General features: G+C 37.2%; 1 protein-coding gene across 1 annotated transcript in view; it reads right to left on the reverse strand.

Moving 5' to 3' along the window:
- Nucleotides 1–379: 379 nt before the first annotated feature.
- TMCO1 (transmembrane and coiled-coil domains 1) overlaps nt 380–21052 on the reverse strand; it is a 44341-nt gene continuing 23668 nt past the window's right edge. Inside the window, exons 6-7 of the mRNA XM_004385768.3 lie at nt 17801–17945; nt 380–1603 (exon numbers count right to left, since the gene is read on the reverse strand). Coding sequence (XP_004385825.1) covers nt 1505–1603; nt 17801–17945 — 244 coding nt within the window. The 3' untranslated portion in view covers nt 380–1504. The remainder of the gene's footprint in view (nt 1604–17800; nt 17946–21052) is intronic.

Genomic DNA, 21052 nt, shown 5'->3' on the forward strand with positions numbered 1-21052 from the left:
TGCCTCAGTTTCTCACCTGTTAAATGAGGGTACTGTGTTGTTATGTGCTGTGGAGTTGATCCCAACTCAGCAACCCTGTATGACAGAAAAGAACTGCCCCACAGAGTTTCCCAGGCTGTAGTATTTCTGGGAGCAGATTACAAGGTCTTTTCTCCCATGGAGCCACTGCTGGATTAGAACTGCTGACTTTTCAGTTAGTAGCCAAGAGCTTACCCATTGCACCACCAGGGCCCCTTTAAATGATGGTAAGAACAGTAATTCCTCATGGAGTTGTTATGAGATGTCTTAAACAAGGTAACTGTAAAACATTTACACTTATCCAAATATCAATTTCTGTGCTGACCACTGTTTCTTGTATCCTACACCTTCCTCCTGGGTGGCGGTTTTTTTTCCTTTCCCTGAACTATATCCTCTAATAAGTCAATTATCTTAGTTTTTGTATGTCTGAAAATGGTTTTATTTTGTCCCCTAATCCCATGGTTTAGGTATGTATGAAATTCCAGGTTGGTACTATTTTGCCTCAGCACTCTGAAGATAATACTGCATCATCTTCTGGTCTTTACTACTGCTGACAGGAAGTTTGCTGTCAGTGTAACGGTTGTTCCTTTGTGTCTTTTCTCACTGGTAGAATACCTGCATCTAAGGAGATTCTGGATGAATGTATATGTTTATTGCCAGAGTTATCCACACAGGACTTCTAATTGCACGGATTATGGGAGAGGATCATGGCGTAAGTGTCTTCCTTCCTTACGATAAGGAGCATGACAGGAACGGAAGGCCACTGTAACTAAAAAGACTTTCTACAAGATAAATCATGTGTAAATATTACCTTGCCTCCAGGGAAGACCTAAGCGTGCCCTTACAAGAATCCAAAAGTCTACATTAAGATCTGAAAGGAACCACTAAGGCCCCTCAATAGTCTAGATTTTTGACCTTCCTGGCCAATGTCTACCCTTTTTTCCAGATTACTAAAAACATATGCCAAAGTAAAACAAAACAGATCTCTCTTTGTAAACGAAGTAGCTAAAAATTTGGCCTCTTTATTGGTCTCTGGTCATGTATTTGGCTTGAAAAAATCCAACAAGACAAACAGTTCCAATTAACTAACTAAATGAACTAAATTTTTTCCCCAGCTCTCTAAATGCTCACAGAGAGCCAACTTCCCTGGTAGATCGCACACGGCACAGTCTTGCGGGCCAGGCCCACAGAAAATATTTGCATAAGCGGAACAAGAAAGATGTCATTTGTTTTTCATTACATAAACATCACCTAAGGCTACCTAATCAACACACTCATTGAAAAAAAAAAAATTTCACCTGTGACCAAAAGCGCACTCATGTTTGTTGGGTGCCACTCTAATTCTAATTGTATGCAAAAAGCTACAAATAACTCAAAACTAGAAAGTGGCCTGAGTGCCAAGGCTGCCTGTGGCTCTTGCTACAAAACAGTTACCAGTCTGATGTATCTAAAAAGAATGACAGCAATTAAGGGATTCTGCTTGATTTCAGGAGAACTTCCCAGAAGGAGGTGGAGGGCCAAGAAATCCACCTGCCTGCTTGGTGGCAGCTCGTGAAGGGGCAAGGCCCAGAATCTTCTGGATGTTCTGTGGAGAAAATATAATAAGAATTGGGTCTTAACATGAGATACAGAGAAGTGTTTTAAATAGATCTCAAACAAAGTGAATGCATACAAATTAAAAGTACCATTATTAACTTGAAATAGAATGATTACTACTGTGTTATTTTTATAAAGGCCTACAATGTTATGAAGATCATAAATCAGTGAAAGCCTTCTTATCTGATGGGAACTGGGTCTACTAACTAAAGGAGCTGATTTCTTAAAATGGAGAATCATTAATAATAAGAGGTAGTCTTTTAACATGAAGCATATAAAATACATTCATTAGTTATTTCTTGTAGCAGGGACTTTTTTCTTTTTTTTTGAGTATGGGTCTTCTAGAGGGAATTAGTCACTACTGTACTGTCTACAACTTTCTGTTTCAATTGCTTTAAAGTGGCGAGAGAACTTAAGAGACTTGCAAAGCAACCGGAGTCTAGAATCTTTGTAGATTTTTATCATCCTCCCATCTTTTTCAGTTGTGTCACCCATATCTAATTCAACAGGATTTCTTTTTAGAAACTCACCTTTATTAAGTCTTTTCAAGCTTACTTAGTTCTCATAAAAACAAGTATTTTTACACTCAGATTTCATTAGTCAATATGCATTTAATAAAATTTATACAGATATAATAATGAGTAAAACCAGCATAAAAAGGATAAGGATAAACACAGTTGACTCTTGAAAGGCAGTGACTCCACTGGTGGGAGTAGACAGGGACAGGTGTACTAAAGAGCAATCCTGAGCAGAAAGTGTGACATGGGGAGCAATTGGTAGGCTTCAAACAGAGAAGGAGAGGGTTTATGAATATGAAAAGATTAAGCACAGAATGGTGGTTAAGAGTTTATATAGCATTTTAGAGATCATCTGATTCTTCCTGCTCAATTCCTTAGTTTATATTTGAGGAAACTAAAATTTGGAACAGGAAGATGGCTTGTCCAAAATTAGAGAGTTAAATTAAGAATAGAGTTAGGATTAAAACCCATGCGTTTTGATTCTTAATCTAATGGTCTCTTACACAGTACTTCCTATGGAAACTCTGGTCTTCAGAACAAACTCCACCCTGTGGTAGGCAGGTTAGCATGTATGCATTCATGAGTACCTGTTGTACATAAGGCACTGTAAGACTACACATACCCAGGCTTCTCTGGAAGTGTACACCCCCATCCCCAATCCTCATCTTAAGAATGATGACTGCTACAGATATGAATGTGTATATTTCTGAGATAACAGTGTCAGAATATAATGGAACATTTAAATATGAAAAATATAACTTTTAAGAATTACGTTTACCATAAAATATTATATATACATATTTATTGCACAATACTATAGCTCATGCTTTACTTTGAAAAGAAAAATCTGAAACAGGTTAAGAAGAAGAATCACCAAACAGGCAACACCTGCCCAAAAGCAAAGATGAGACGGCAGGAAGAGACAGGAAACCTGGACAAATGGAAATGGGGGAACCTGGGGTGGAAGGAAGGGGGAGAGTGCTAACACATTATGGGTGACTGCAGCCAATGTCACAAAACAACTCGTGTATAAATTTTTGAATGAGAAACTAATTTGCGCTATAAACTTTCACCTAAAACACAATAAAATAAAATTTAAAAAAAAGAGAAGAATCAATAATTAGATCAGGCTTCCTCTCCTTAATAAAGATAAAGATCTGAGTATCTATTATTTATTAAAAAAACAGCTCTTTCATGCCCACCTCTAAAAAATCCACTGCACAAAGCAATAAGAAGACCAAATGATATGATCTCACTAGTTTCCAATTTATTGTATTTAATCAATAAGTACTTACTGAGCATCTACAATGTATCTAGCACTATGTGAGGCATTATGAAAAGTTACTTTAAAGATAAAATTTGAAATGATATTACAGAATTAGCTGATGATAAAAACATTTTTCCACTTAGCAAATACAGTACTACAGTCTAGACAAAACATACAAGGGCTCCTTGCTCTGTTATTCTGCAGAGACAGGGGTCAATTAAACGAGTCCTTATCCTTTTAGAGATAAAATACCAGTATAAAAGCCTCTGCTAGCCTTTGAACTACAAGTTTATTGTGATTTAAAGAAGACAACTGAAAGGAAAATGATAAACTGAAAATATTTTGAAGAAACAATGTAGACTGTTGATAGTTTCACTCACTAATTCGAAACACATCAATGATCATTGCGTGCAAGTCACTGCTCTACCTGAGAATAATCCAAACACCAACAACAACAAAAAGCGTTAAAACTGAGACACTCTGGCAGCCATGGCCAGAGTTCGTGGAAATCCAGGCAGCTCCAGACTTTGTTTTCCTGCGGCTCTTGCCACAGCCCCTTTGGGGACATTAATTAAATGTATTGATGTTACATCATGCCAGTATTAAAATACAATACTCTGCGTTTACCTGAACGCAATCCTATCCTTTAGCGAAACTCTTAGCAATTTGTTTAAATTCCTGTCGTCTTACAAATGAACCCCAGGTCCTCTGTTTTTCTTCCATACGATTTCCTGTTAGTGAAACCTTTTCGTCTTAATACATAGTAGGAACTGTCAATATTTACCAAAAAGCACAGATGAGAAGGCAGGAAAGCTAGATAAATGGAAACTGAACAAACAGAATGGAAATATGGGAATGCTGACATACTGCAAAAATTGTAACAAATATCATGGAACAGTCTGTATAAAAATTGTTAAATGGGAACTTAATTTGCTGTGCAAACTTTCACCTAAAACACAATAAAATATTCTTTAAAAGATACATAGTAGGAACTAATGGATGGCATGAGATTACGAAAAGACTAAAGGCCGCTATTCTCTCCACAGAAGTAATAACATCCTATATTTCTATGCACTTTTAAGTTCTCAAATAGTTCTAAGGACTAGATAATAGTTCCCAATTATCCCCACTTTAGAGATGTGAAAGGTGAGGCAGAGGTTACAAGTCAGGACTCAACTCAAAGTACAGTTTTTCTCTGTTAAACCATCCTCTGCAAGATCTTTATCTGTAAAGATTGCTAAAAGCTTTATCTTAGAGGTAAAAAATCTTATAGCAGTGCCTATAAAATACATCACAATTATGAAAATTATGTGAGCATACCATATAGAAAAATATATATGCACTATTAAGTGAATAAATGTGCCCTCTCTCTCTGTATATATATAACATACATACGTATGCATGCGAATAAAGTATAAATGCTATAACAGCGAAAAATGCATATAAAGACTCTACGAATACATAGCAAAATAACAGCTGTAATACTCTTTTCTTATTCCCTGCCTCCCTCAACTTTTTGAAATGTTGCTGAACAGGATACTCTAAAGTAAAGAAAACTATTTCTGTGGATGCTATCTCAAAGTGAAGGCCATAGCATGAAGCTGAAAGAAGAAAATAATAGTTAACAGTCACTGAGTACTTTATGCTAGACTTTGTTCTAAGCACTTTACACATATGTTCTCATTTAAATCCTCACAACAATTCAGTGAACCAGGCACTATCATTATGTCCAGATAAAGAAAAGGAGATATCAACTGTCATATAATTCAATAAATATTCACTGATTATGTTAATGGGAGAGGAACAACTCAGAAAAGGAAAGTGAGACTGGTTGCATAACCGGAAAAATGTAATCAGTGTCACTGAGCTATATATGGAGAAACTGCTGAATTGGTACATGTTTTGCTCTGCATATTCTCAACAACAACAAAATAAATAAAATTCAAATACTACTAACTGAGCACCCCACAGTGCAGCAGGTACTTGTGTATATATTATCTCCTTTATATCGTTCAACAACCTCTTCCGTTAAATTTTACCTGACTGCTCTCCTGCAGACTCTCAATTCTCTTCCTCGAGGTCAATTTTTCAGGCCCTCTTAATTAGCAAGATTCAGTTCAGAAAGATACATTTTGTTAGCAGATATAGGAGTTTTAATATGTTAGAGATGACATGGAAGAAAACTTATCAATACAAATACAAAACGTTGTAAGATGTGGTAAGATTTTGGAAAAACATAAAAGAACTATTTTGAACTTCTGTCTAGCCTGTGTAATAGGTTAGGGTAACATCTGAAGAGTGTATGTCAGAAGGGAAAAACAAAGGAAAACATTTTCCCGTAATCACGCCTTCTGTCGGCAAGAAACCCAGAGAAATACCACTACAGGATTTGCCTTCCTTCCTCTTTTGTAAAGGGTAAGAACCGGTGATCAAGAAAAGGAAGTTGTTGGTTGCTAACTGGATATTTTGGGAAGACCCAGGTCACTGGCAATAAACACATTTTGCTAAATTTTATTTCTTAGTCATTTAGCTAAAATAACTTAGCTATGGCAACCCTCAATTTGCTGTTAGTTTCTCTGGCACCTGGCAACCAGCCTTCACTTCCAATTAATCACAATTTCTCATCCGATTCCCATAACATCATCTTTACTATACCCACAAAGGTGTGCGTAAAATCTAATCACCTCAAATAGATTCTTTAAACATTCCCAGGGCTGTCATTATATCTGAATAAACTGTCTAGGAGAATGACTTAAGAGACTAAATATTCACTGGGAAAAAATGATAATGCAATACTGGTATACTTGAAATGTCACTGGGTTAGCAGTCAGAAGATTTAGGTTCCAGTACTGGCAAACTAGGCAAGCAACAATAGGCTGTCTTTTCACTTTACCAAATCTCAGTTTCCTTACCCTTAAAAGTGGGGGGCTAACTAGATCAATAGTGTTCCTACCTTTTAAGCCACAGAATTCTCTCTTTAAACAAAATCTTCTGGGAAAACCCAGTACAGAAAGAAGACAAAATAGGGTCAGGGACCTGCAGCCCCCAGCTAGGCCCTTCTTTTGCCCTCTCCTTCCCTACCAAGGAACCACAGTTCCCTGTGGTTCTAACATTCTAGGATGTGTCTCTGTTGTTACAAATCATATTGCAGACTTCAACACATATCTTGCAAAGTGAGAAGCAAAAGTATGAAAGGAGGATGGGAACATCAAATGTGCACAAGGGTAATACCACTTCCTCTGTACTAGTGAATGAGTATTTTGAGCTGGTCCAAAGATCTCCTTTGTACTGAAGGTATTTTCTGCTGGGGTGAGAAGAGACAATATCTCTCTTTTTGTCTCTCAAATCATGTCTCTCTCTCTCTTTAAATCATTTTTTCTAATGAAAATTTCTCTAGACTTCTTGTTTAGCCCCTTCTTTGAGGATCAGTCATCAGAATGTTCTGAATTTTAGTTAGCGGTCATCTAAGATACTCCACTGGTCTTATCCCTTCAGAAGCAAGAGAGAATGAAGAAAACTAAAGATACAAGGGAAAGATTAGTCGAAAGTACTAATGGACCACAACTACCACGGCCTCCACCAGACTCAGTCTAGTACAAACAGATGGTGCCTGGCTACCACCACTGACTGCTCTGACAGGGATCACAATGGAGGGTCCTGGACAGAGCTGCAGAAAAATGTAGAACAGAATTCTAACTCAAAAAAAAAAGAGACCAGATTTACTGGCCTGACAAGAGACTGGAGAAATACCGAGAGTATGGACCCCGTACGCTCTTTTAGCTCAGTAATGAAGTTACTCCTGAGGTTCACCCTTCATCCAAAGATTAGAAAGGTCTATAAAACAAAACAAGACTAAAGCGGCACACCAGCCCAGGGGCAAGGACTAGAAGGCAGGAGGGGACAGGAAAGCTGGTAATAGGGAATCCAAGGTTGAGAAGGGAGAAAGTTGACATGTCACGGGGTTGTTAACCAATGTCATAAAACAGTATGTGTACTGTTTCATGAGAAGCTAGTTTGTTCTGTAAACCTTCATCTGAACTGCAATTAAAAAAAAAAAAAAAGAATGTTCTGAATTTTAGTTTAGTGCAGGAAGATAAGACTTTTTTTTTTTTTAAATCTCATAATGGAGGACAAAACCCAGTCAGCACAATGTGGGGTGTCTAAAACTCAGAATGAAACTGAAGTTTTACTGGCTTGAAGAACCAAGGACAGGGTTCAGGGCAACCATATTGCTGTTGTTGTTAGGTGCCGTTGAATCGGTTCCAACTCTTAGCGACCCTATAGGTCAGAGTAGAACTGCCCCATAGGGTTTCCAAGGAGTGACTGGTGGATTTGAACTGCCGACCTTTTGGTTAGCAGCTGAGCTCTTAACCACTATGCCACCAGGGCTTCATAGCAGCTGAAAATTTAGAGAAAGAACACTGGAAGAAAAAGAGCCAACAGAGGGGGAGCCCCAAATTCTGCATATAAATTCAGCCCAAATATCTGGCTGACCCTTAAGCTATGCAAGTGTGGGACAGTCTCCAAGGAGCTCAGTTAAGACTAAAATAATAGATTTCAGCTGGTGCCTACCAAAAAGGAGACAGAGTTCAGAGTTTCAGCCCAGCCAAGTTAACTGCCTGCTTAAACAAAACATCAACACTCTTCAAATAACAGAATCCAGACTCTATAATCTATCATTTACAATGTCCACGGTACAATTCAAAATTACTACATATATTGAGAAACGGGAAAACTGACCCATACTAAAACAACAGGCAACAGATGGAAACTGACCTGAGATGATTCAAATGTTGAAATTAGCAGATAAAGTTTTTAAAGCAGCTAAAAACTACCCCTAAGCACATAAAAGAAAATATTCTCATAATAAATGAATAATTAGGAAATATCAACAGGGAAAAAGATACAAAAAAAAAAAAAGGAGCCAAATGTAAATTCTAAAACTGAAAAATATCTGAAATAAAAATAAAATTTATTGGATGGACTTAGGGTTAACACAGATTAGAGGTAATACAGGAAGTCAGTCAACATGAAGACAGATCAACAGTAATTATCCTATCCAAAGAATAGAGAGAAAAAGATTTAAAAACATGAACAGAGCCTCAGTATCCTGCTGAAAAATACCAAAAAAGACTAACATATATGTAACTGGAGTTCCAGAAGAATGGGGGGCGGGGGGAAATTGAAGAAATAATGGCTAAAATTTCCCCAAATTTAATGAAAACCATAAACCCTAAGCCAAATAATTTAAACAAACACACACACACACAAACCATAGCACATCACAGTCAAACTATGAAAACCAAGCTTAATGAGAAAATCTAAAAACAGCCAGAGAAAAGTGACACATTACTTACAGGGGTATAAAGATATGAAACACTTCTCATCAGAAACAATGGAGACCAGAAGACAGTGGAAAGATATTTTAAAATGTTGTTGTTAGCTGCCGCTGAGTATGTTCTGACTCATGGCTCCCCGAAGTGTGCAGACTAGAACTGCTCCATAGGGTTTTCAAGGCTGTGACCTTTTGGAAGCAGATCACCAGGTCTGTCTTCCCAGGCACCTTTGGGTGGGTTCAAACCGCCAACCTTTTGGCTACTAGTCCAGCGCTTAAGCATTTGTGCCACCCAGGGACTCCTTAAAATGCTGTAAGGATGAAAAAAATTTAAAAAAAGTCAACACAGAATTCTGTATTCAGATGAATGAAGGTGAGATAAGTGTTTTCAGATAAATGAAGATTAAGAGAATTCATCACCACCAGACTTGCACTAAAGAACTGCTTTTAAAAAAAAAATCACTTAATTCTGTACTGTGAAGTGCAGACATTAAGGCAGTCCTCCTCAGTGACATGCTTCACCTCCTGTGACGTCACACTAACAACTCGGGACTCAGTGGTCTACATCCACTACATACTTGCATGCCTCCATGTTTTTATTCATACTGCTTCCATTGCCAAGAATACTGATAGGACTGGAAAACCACTACTCATCCTGAAAGATACAACTCAAATGCCCTTCCTCTATAAAATCTTAGTTAGAACTAATGCCTGTGGCTACTGTGCTTCCACAGCATATATATACACATTTTTAACTCCTACAGCATTTGTACATGCACACACACACACTATGCTGGTGGGTCAGTCTTCCCACTTCTATATTCTCAGCACTGAGGGTCCCTGGGTGGGGCAAATGGTTAATGTGCTTGGCTGCTAATAGAAAGGCTGGTGGTTTCAGTCACTTTGGAAGAAAGGCCCGGCGATCTACTTCTGAAAAAATCAGCCATTGAAAACCCTATGGAGCACAGTTCTACTCTGACACGTGGGATTGCCACGATTTGGAATTGACTTGACGGCAATTGGTTTTATTCTCAGCATCAGAGAAGAGTTCCTGGCATCATACAAAGGCTGGAATCAATCTTCAGCAATGACACGGAACATTCTAAATAATACCTTAAACTCAGGTACTGAAACAATTCACAAAGAGATCAGATTAAGATGATGCGTAAACAACCTGTTCTTCTCAATCTGGCTATCATTTTCTGAACCACATGCATTCTATAACTGATTTGAAAATAAATGCTAGAAATGAAAACACTTGTAGATAAGTTATGCAAACACTAATGAATTAAGCATTAAGCTTTAAATAAAGTGACAAAATTGGTGATGACATTCAGGAGATGGCAGGCATTTGGTCTTTCTATCATTTTTAAGATTTCAAGATACGCTGACACCAACATAAATAGAAAATGTTTTTCAACATACAAATGACATATGAAGATTCTTTGCCCTAGGAAAGCCAAAAGTCCAAGAAAGAATAAAATTTACTTATTTTTATCATTGTCCTGAGCATTCACACCTACAACAGAAGACAATGACAAAATTCTCTGATACTTTTTCAGATTATAATCATACATACAGAAAATTATATATTAAGATGTGGTGACAAAAGAAAAAAGGTAAGACAATCTTTCATCCACTTTTCCTCAGGAAGCACTAATTCTTTTTGCTTTCAAAGAAAAGAAAATTCTATCCATAGCTTTTACATTCATGTAAATTTATAACAATGGATCAGTCTTCCCTTTGCACTGTTCACCAGGTAAATTTGCTTGGATTTTTGCTGAGATTTAAAGCACTTTGTATAGAGATCACCATTTACATAATCCACTGCTGACTCATAATAACAATGACAAAAAAGCTAGTCTCCTGGGAGCTAAAGAAATTTCTTTTTATTCTTGAATTCTATCACTACTCTGGACTAACTTACTTGACACCTTGGGTGGAAGCTGGCAAACCACCATTTCCACTGCTACAAATTTATACAAAGGGAACAGTTATGATGTGAAGGTCAAGGCAGCTAATTACTAAACATTAAGGAAGTAAACAAAAGTTAAGGAGAAAGATAAAATGAGGAAAGGTAGTTAGTTAGATTTATTTTAAGCTGATGTGACTTATCACCATGTTTCAATCTACAAAGAACCTCTGTGCTATCTTGGGCTGGGGAATAAATATTAATTTTAAAAAAGATTCCAGAAGGGGGTTGAGGGGGAAGGTTAATTGATTTTTTTTGAAGTGTGACCTTAAGAACAACTACTAACATTTCTGTATCATTCTCGTTATTGTAATACAAAGAGGTTGTACACTAAATCCTGTTTCTCCTTTGTAAAAACTGAGACTTAGGTTGTATGACTTTCCCAAAGACACCTAGCCAGGAAGTTGCAATAAGATTCAAATCTACAATATCTCCTCAACCTTATGATACATTCCTCCTCACTCTCCGTTTCTACATTTCTGAAGTATGAATGTGTCTTACAATTACTATATAACCAGTACAGTATTATTTCTACTTTTCCTTAAAAGCTCTGAAGTCAGTGGTGAGTCATATAATCAATATGACATCCTAGAATTGAAAAAATACGTAATAGAGGAAAACCAGACTCAACAATACTTACAGGAATTAGCAATGTCATAAAATTGCCTAAGTTTGGGTTTAAAGTTTAAACCTTGCTTAATCTGCTTCTACTCTAAATGATTCGTTTAACAGAAATAATTCTACATGTACTTCTACACCCCCATATTTGATAATGATTTTAAGAAAGTGAAACCATAGGTGGGAAAACTAAATGTTTTATTTCAAAAGAAACGTAAGTTCCATGAGGGTAAGGACCACCGTGTCAGTTTTGTTTACAACTCTATACCAAACACCGAGCACAGTGCCTGACACTTACATGTCCTCCATTTTGTTGAATAAATGAACAGATAGACAAGTCTATCAAAGAATTATTACTAATGTGACAGTAAATTCTGTTCTTAATGGGAAAAAAATCTGATTAAAACAGACAGCCTTGATTCAACCTAAATTATATTTCCATCATAATAAAAAAGACCCAGTTGCCACTGTACCATTCCAACTCATGGCGACCCATGTGTGTCAGAGTAGAACTGTGCTTCGCAGGGTTTTCAATAGTTGATTTTTTGGAAGCAGATTGCCAGGCCTTTCTTCCTAGGCACCTCTGGCTGGACTCAAACCTCCAACCTTTTGGTTGACAGCTGAATGAGTTAACTGTTTGTACCACCCAGGGACTCCTCAACATAATAAAGGGGGTATTATTGTCATGAAGGCACTAGTGTTGATTGGCTTACTTACACCATCACTCACACTTAGTAAAAGAGGTGGATTCCGGATGATACTGTAGAGATGTTGTTACTCGAATATGTAAAGACAGCCACAATCTTTTACAAATAAGACTTTAAAAACATTAACTCTATTCAGGATGCCTGCCCCAAAAATTATCTATTCACTTCAGCAATTAAACTCTTGTCATTTTAAAGGTACTAAATAACAGAAATGCTTTTCATTCTCCTAGTGCTATATTCTAAGATTTCTCAGAATTGGTTTTGCATCGCAGACCAACTTTCGTCCTTTAAAAAACGGTCTCAAGCTGGTAGTGACTTGAAGCCTTACGCTTAATAGCACTGGAAGTACTAAATATAGGAAATCAGAAAGTCGGGCATAATAGAGGATTGGCTTGAGAACCCTTCAGGAAAGCTGCTACCACAGGCAGTCACCAAGTCCCGCTCCTCCATATTCTTTTACTCTAAGGGTTCAGATTACACTGCTTAGCCCACCTTATGGTCCTGCTGTTAGGTGCGCTGAGTTGGCTCTGAGCCCTAATGTACAACAGAAAGAAACACTGCCGGATCCTGAGCCATCTTCATGATTGTTGGTATATTTGAGTCCTTATGGATCTAGCAGACGCTAAAATACCTCATTATCTAAACAAGAAGTTAAGAAAGGGGGGTGCCCCAATTAAATACATGTTACTGGGATGTGAACAGACCCTAAGATTTCAAAGATGAATTTAGGTAGGCTAAGGCTAAGGTCAAGGAGCCCTGGTGATGCAGTGGTTAAAGCACTTGGCTGCTAAACAAAAGGTCAGCAGTTCGAACCTACTAGCTGCTCTGCTGGAAGAAGACGTGGCAATCTGCTTCCATAAAGATTGTTATTGTTGTTGTTAGGTGCTGTCGCGTTAGCTCTGACTCATAGCGACCCTATGTACAACGAACAAAACACTGCTCAGTCCTGTGCCATCCTCATAATTGTTAGTTTGAGCCCGTTGTTGCAGCCACTGTGTCAATCCATCCACTGATTTTTTTCCTAGGTTCATATTTTAAACATTCCATGTTGTGATCATTAATGGATGTTTGCAGTTGTAATCTGTAAAGATCACAGTTTTGGAAATCCTATGGAACAATTCTACTCTGCTCTATAAGGTCACTATTAAGTCAGAACTGACTCGACAACAGGTTTGTTTTTTTGGGGGCAAGGCTAAGGTCAATGAGAACAGAACTCCAGGGAAAATATTAGTCTATTTGTGACAGGGATTCACAGCATTCAAACAAAGCACATCTGATTCAACAAAAACCATTTAGCTCACTACATTATTTTAACTATCTGGTTTCTTAACTCTTTGAAAACAAGGGTAGGCAACCTGTGATCGCAAATGAATCTGATATTTTCCTTCCTAAAAACCACATAAGATTTTGCAAAGTACAAGAGGCAAACAGAGTAAATGAGGTCCATAAGGATAAACTTCAAATGTATCCATGATTTAAATGTAAAAAATGAAATTGCAAAAGTACTAGAAGAAAACATGGATAAATTCCTTAATAACTTTGGAGGCAAGACATTTAACCATGACCCCAAATCCAAAGCCATAAGACTGATAAATTCAGTTAAACAAGGGGAAAAAAAGAGCAAACAAAATTTTACATGCAAAAATCATAAGCAAAATAAATGAACCAATGACAAACTGGAAAAATATTTGCAACTTAACAGCACACACAGAGGGCTAATCTCCCTAAAGAAGTAAAGAGCTAAACATTAAGAAAAAGACAAACAGTCCAATAAAAAAAAAATGACAAGGAACATAAACACCTGCAAACAGAGAAGAAAAAATACACACAGCTTTTAGAGGAAATAAAGAAATGTTCAATCTGAATGCAAATTAAAACTACAACGAGATATGAATTCTTACCTATCAGATTGCCAAAAATCAGCAAATTTGAAACTTTCCAATGGTGAGACTGGGGGAAATGTACACTCTCATACATTGCTCTTGGGAATAAAAAATGGTATAACCGAATTCAGTAAGTTTATATTTTGGTGTTGCATCAAGTGCTTACCGTATACTACTGTATGTAGATACTTTCAGGTATATGAAGACAATCAGGTAACCACTACCTTAAAAGAGCTGAAGGGGAGAGCGGAAGGAGACAGGACAAAAATAAATACTGGACAAAAACAAACAAAAAGCCCTGTAATATAAGGCAGATATGACCAATCATTATGGAAGCTTGCTTGAGTCACTTTATTCTGGTCTCCCCATCACTCATTCTGCTTGTACAAGCCAGAACAAAACAAAACAATTTCTTCATAGTCTCTTAAAATCACTTTATATTACAGTGTGTGTCTGAAACCAAGTGGTCTTTTTTTTTTTGGTCTAAGAATGGCTGTAATGGGGAAATCATAGTACAGTCTATAGTTTAAGTTTCTGACATCCTCACATTTTATTCCTGCTCATTTCAGACATCTACATACTCCCGTATAAGGTAACCTAAGTTGTAAAAAGCAAATGATACAAACAAAATAACAACAACAACAAAACTTGGAGATAGCAGGCTGACTACATGCATTCTAGTTTAAAGAAAGCACATATTGTATAGTAACATTTTAAATGCTGGGATTTGTTCATAATCCTCGTACACATAAGCTAATAATTACTGAGCAACAGGTACAGAAACCATTTACAGCTAATAAAATAAAAATTACAAAGGCAGTTCATTTCAGTGAAATTTCCAATTTTGAAAAACTTGTATAGAATTTGGGCAATAAAATTAGCTGCCAAAGATGACTATCATTCAGGTTGCTGTAACAAGGTAGAAGCCAACCTTGATCTGTATACCAAAAGAATAAATCCTTCAAACAGCAGTTTTACAATATCTATGAAACACTACAGCTCTTATATACTTTCCTCTTAGTAATATCAGTGCATAGCACTTGACAACTGGAAATCAATAAACTTGGTTTCCTCCTTGGCTGAAAACAAACACACTGAGTTGTTGCTCTTTGCTGCCCTCCTCCCCCTTTCTTTGTATTAAACAAGCACTTATTTCATAAGGTTCCACCAATTTAGGATCTGTGGATTCTCCTATTTTAACTTGACGGCATATATTTTACACTTTGGCTCTCAAGGGGCAAGCATCCATGGCCTGCAGGCCAAATCTAGCCCACTGTCAGTTTTTGTAAATAAAGTTTAATTGGAACACAGCCACGTTCACTGGCTTACATAATTGTCTCTGGCTGCTTTCACGTGACAACAATAGCAGAGCTGAATAACTGAGACTGGATGGCCCACGAAGCCTAAAATATTTACTATCTGGACTGTATTAGTTTCCCATGGCTACTGTAACAAATTACCACAAACTGGGAAAACAACACAAATTTATTCTCTCACAGCTCTGGAGGCTAGAAGTCTGAAAACAAGGTGTTGGCCTGGCCATGTTCACTCTGAAGTTTCTAGGGAAGAATCCTTCCTTTCAACTTCTGATGGCTGCCTGTGATCCTTGGCTTGCAGATGTATCACTCCAATCTCTGCCTCCATTGCGTCCTGTTCTCCCTGTGTATGTCTGTGTCTCTGTGTCCAAATTTTCCCCTTCTTATAATGACACCATTCATATTCGATTTAGTAACCACCCTAATCCAGTATGACTGTATCTTAACTTGATTACATTTGCAAAAACCCTATTTTCAAGTAAGGTCACATTCTCATATTCCAGGTGGATGTGAATTTCGGGGGACAATCTTTACTCTACCCAGTACATAAAGCCTTAGAGAAGTTTGCTGACCCCCGGTGTAAATAACCATTGCATTCCTGATAAAATTAACTGATAGGCATACACCTTATCACATTTTCTGAAATAACTGAAAGTAAAGACCACATTGAGTAGAGTGTTCTAAATGAAAATTCCTAATATTTATTTCATTTTCAAAAGTCTACAGTTTTTTTTTTTTAAACTAGTTTTTGATGGTGATTTCTAGGTAGCAACATCCATGTAGCAATGCAAATGGTGCATCTGAAATGTCCATGGTGAGCCACCACACAAATACAGTAGTGAAATCTGTCACTTAAAGTGAAATGTACACATCATTGTATTGTTTTCTTTTTTTTTTTTAACATTTCCATCCAAGTCACAATTTAAAAATTTCCAATTTAAACAATCAAAGAGCAACATTCTATAGGGATCAGTGAACGTTTGTTAAACCTACCAAGAGATCTGTGTTGTCACTGTCCTGGTTTTCACTTTTGGATAAGCCAAAATGCTCCATGGCAGAGACATTTTCAAAATGTTTGCAGGTAACATACACTTCAGCTATACCAGAATACAACTTCCTGCTGGACATACGTACTTAGTTACTCCACAAACACCTCAGCACATCTAGTCAATTTACTCTTCCTTCTTCTTTTCCCAACCTCTTAATGAAACTATCCTCCACTTAGTTGGCAACGCCAGAAACCTGAGAGTAACCTTAGTTTCTCCCTTCTCCTTCACATTAAATCAATCACTAAGTTCTGCTAGCTTTATCTTCTATGTATTTCTCAGTTTTGTCCCCTCTTCTTCATCCCTCTCACCACTGTTGGAGTTTAGAACATAATTATATTTTTGCCTAGACTACTACAATAGTCTTCTAACAGGTAGTTCTGCATCTAGTCATGCCCCTTTCATGTCTATCCTTCACAATGCAATAAGTGTCAGAAAATGGTTCCAGGAAGCCTTGAAATTTAGTTGCATTTAACAGGCAAAAAGGGGAGTGGGCATTTCAGACAAAAGGAACAGCATAAACAAAAAGTGTACCTGGATGAGTGTAATATGGAAACTGCTAGGCAAGTCAGAATGGCTGGAGTGCTGTTTGTAGGGATATGATGAGAGATAAAGTGGAAAAAGTATTATGGAATATGGGCATAAAGATCTCTGTGAGCTCCAAACTATTACTCCATTTCCTACTGATTTTCACATGCCAAGTCAACCAAAAATCTGCTGCCACAGACAGTATTCAGAAAAGGGGGGGAAAAAGACAACTCTGAAAAAATCATTTACATAACAAATATTGAAAGAATTATGTTTATATTTACTGCATGTGCCAACATCCCCACTGCAATGTTTGCTGAATGGTAATATTTCAGAAACTAAATAATGTCCTGAAATATCAAGAGTTCTTGAGTCAGAGACTTTAATTAACCCCTTTCATTTTTAAAGTCCCACCTCAAAAGCCCCTTCATCTCTAAACCTTCCTGCCTGAAGCTTTCCCTACTAACTATTCTCTCTCTCTCTCTTCTGGGCTCTCATAACACTCTGTCCTTCTCTCTTAGCTCTTATTCTTTTCCATTGTGAATGTCAGATCATGTTGACCATCTGTAAAGTCTATAGCTCACGATTTAGCTCAACTGTGAATCATTTAAAATCACCAAATTATCACATTTACTTGTGCCCTGAACTGCCAAAATGAACTGGTCTATAACAAAGAAGAAATGATACTGGGAAAAACAACCCACTCCTTACTTTTGTAGCTTTAGATAGTTGCAATGAAGAAGGAACCTGAGAGCTCTAAGAATGGGATGTGGAAACCACGTTGGGTTTTAGCACTATTTCCCATCCCTAAGGATCAGTTACGTAGACCTTTATGCATTTAAAGCAGTTTCTGGATGATACACTGGAATTCTAAAACAGCAAATGAAAGATCTCAGTAGCAGTGAGTAGATGCTTCCAGCATTACAGAAGTAAAAGCTAATTTAGGGTATGAAAGCAGGGAAGAATATACAGTCAGTGGTGGATGTGGCTGCTCACCTGTCGAATCGACATGGTACAGAGAATATACAGGAAGATGAAGGAACAGTCTGTGGTGTCATCTCCCAGCAGGTTTCGATGAGACAGCCCTTGGATGTAGGAGAGGGGGGTGAAGGGAAGCTTTGCCACCACTCTACCATCAAATCTAAAAAGGAAAAAACAAATCATGTTATTTTTGGAAGACTGACAAGCTTCTTGTTTCCAGAGAAGAATCTGGGACTGAAATAGAACTCAAGTCTCTTGATCTCTGGAAAAACAAAAAAAAAAAGGGTAGTATGCTAAAAAGAGATCTAAAGTAAAAGGATGTAAGGAAGGGCCTAGATTATTCCCATCAATCTTTTTCTAAACTGGTGGTTCTCATTTTTCTTTGGTATCAGGACACCTTTACACTCTCAAAAATTATTGAGGACCCTAAAGAGCTTTTGTTTATGTTAAGTTTATTTATCTATACTTACCATATTAGAAATTAAAACTAAGAAATGTTAAAATATTAATTAGTTCATTTAAAAAATTAGTGAGAAGACAGGCATGGTTTTGCATTTTTGCAAAAGTCTTCAATGTTTAGCTTAATAGAAACCAACTGAATTCTCACAGCTGCTTCAACAATCAGTCTGTTGCAATATTATACATCATGAAACTTCTGGAAAACTCCACTGCATACTCATGACAGAATGAGAGTAAAAAAGACAAATATCTTACAATTATTGTGAAAATAATTTTGACCTCAAAGACCTTCTGAAACGGCCTCAAAGACCATCAGGGATCCCCAGAATACACTTTAGGAAGTACTCTTCTAAACCATGATACAATGTAAGACATTAAGAACTCTTTTCCAAGCCCCAAAGATCCCTAATACACACATTAAACAGGATAAGCATTTCTAAATAGGAATTCATGGAATTTAGAGTGGTCATGAAAAAAGCAGATTATTAAACTGTAAACACACTATGATCTAAATTTTTCTAAAACAGAAAAGCTAAGAAAAAAAGCTAGAAGAAAATACACAGCAATGTTTATGTTGAGATGCTGGGGATATGAGCTTTTTTAATACTTTTCTATGAATTAGTTGTGTAATCAGAAAATAATAACAATTATAAAGTTAATGTAGTTAAGGGCAGGGATACTGATTTAAACTATAATATTAGAAAGAAAGAAATACGACAGCATTAGCCGAATTATCCAAATAAAGTCTATAATTCCAGTTAAAACAGTTAGAAAAGTCCTTCTTAGAAAAACACTTGGAATTTAGGATGTTTCTGTGAGGGCAAGGGGGAAAAGGAGACAGTAATACATCTTTTTTTTTAGGGAAAAAAAAATCTGAATATCTAGCTCAACTACTGTGGTCCTTAAAAGCTTCTTGTTCTACTGTATGCCAAAGAATATTCAAATAGATAGATTCAAATAGAAAACAACAATTCTGGTGAAGTTGTGGGGAGACTGGAACTCTTATACACTGCTGATGAGAATGTAAAATGGTACAACCACTATGCAAAAACGATATGGTGCTTCCGTAAAAAGCTAGAAATAGAAATACCATATGACCCAGCAATCCCACTCCCAGGTATATGCCCTACAGAGATAAGAGTTGTGACAGGAATATACATATGCACACGCATGTTCACTGCAGCATTATTCACAATAGCAAAAAGATGGAAACAACGGAAGTGTCTATCAACGGCTGAACTGATAAACTAACTGTGGTACATACTCACAGTGGAATACTACTCAACGATAAAGAAAAACAATGAATCCGCAAAACATCTCAGAACATGGATGAATCTGGAGAACATTATCCTGAGTGAAATAGGCCAATCACAAAAGGACAAATATTGTATGAGACCACCATTAAAAAAAAAAACAAACAAGAAAAGGTTTACATACAGAAAAAAAATTCTTTGATGGTTACCAGGGAAGGAAGGGGGTATGAGGGTAAATTACTAAACAGATAGAAGACATGTGGTAACATCAGTGAAGAGAAAGGCAATACACTATATGGGGGAAATCAGCACAACATGACAAAGGCAAAGGAAGACACCAAAAAGGAACACAAGAATAACAGGCAACTACAGCAATTACTGTAACACAGACAATCCTGCAACAACAATATTAACAGACAATAATTTATGAAGGGATACACAGGTAGATAAGTATGTTAAAAAGGCACGGGAGGATGTAAGGGAGCACACCCACCTACGGACATACACTAGGTTGTGGATATTGCTACATACGCATTTGTAGATGTTACATGTATACTAATATAAATAATAAAACATACAAGGGGCACAGTCATGGACACTTTTTTATGCACGACTAAACAACACCCAGGAGGAAGATACTAGGCTTGAAGGTTAAGGACCATAGACTCAGGACATCTATGTCAACTGGCATAACATAGTACATAAAAACAATGTTCTACATCCTACTTTGGCGAGTAGTGTCTGGGGCCTTAAAAGCTTGCAAGTGGCCATCTAAGATACAACTAGTGGTCTCTTCTTGTCTGGAGTAAATGAGAGTGAAGAAAACCAAACATTCAAGGTGCAATTAGTCCAAAGAACTAACAGACCACATGCACCACAGCCTTCACAACCCTGAGACCAGAAGAACTACATGGTGCCTGGCTACCACTACCGACCACTCTGACTGGGATCACAATAGAGGGTCCCGGACAGAGCAGGAGAAAAATATAGAACAATCTAATTAATAAAAAAAGATCAGACTTAGTGGTCTGAGAAAGACTGGAGGAATCCCCTAGACTATGGCTCTGTGATACCCCTCTGACTTGGAACTCCAGACATTCCCGGAAACCACCTTCCAGTCAAGCAACAGACAGGCCTATAAAATAAAGAGTAACACCCCAAAACAAGTGTGCTCTGTAGGACAAACAATTATACGAGACCAAAAGGACAACATTTGCCCAAAAGCATAGATGAGAAGACAGAAGGGGTAGGAAAACCAGATGAAAGGAAATGGGGAACACAGGGTGGAAATAGAGAGACTGCTGACATAGTGTGGGGACTGCAACCAATGTCACAGAACACTATGTGTACAATTTGAGGTTGAATGGGAAACTAATTTGCTCTGTAAACTTTCACCTACAACATAATAAACTATTAAAAACAAACAAACAAGAAAAAACAAAGGAAAGCTTTTCCTACTGCAAGTAGTTGTCTTTTACAAGAAAGTAAGCCTAATAATAAAATTTTTCATATCATTTTCCTCCTGAGATACGCTATTTGACCTCTATAGCATGAA

Source organism: Trichechus manatus, unplaced genomic scaffold (assembly GCF_000243295.1).
Source record: "Trichechus manatus latirostris isolate Lorelei unplaced genomic scaffold, TriManLat1.0 scaffold00145, whole genome shotgun sequence".
NCBI lineage: Eukaryota > Metazoa > Chordata > Mammalia > Sirenia > Trichechidae > Trichechus > Trichechus manatus.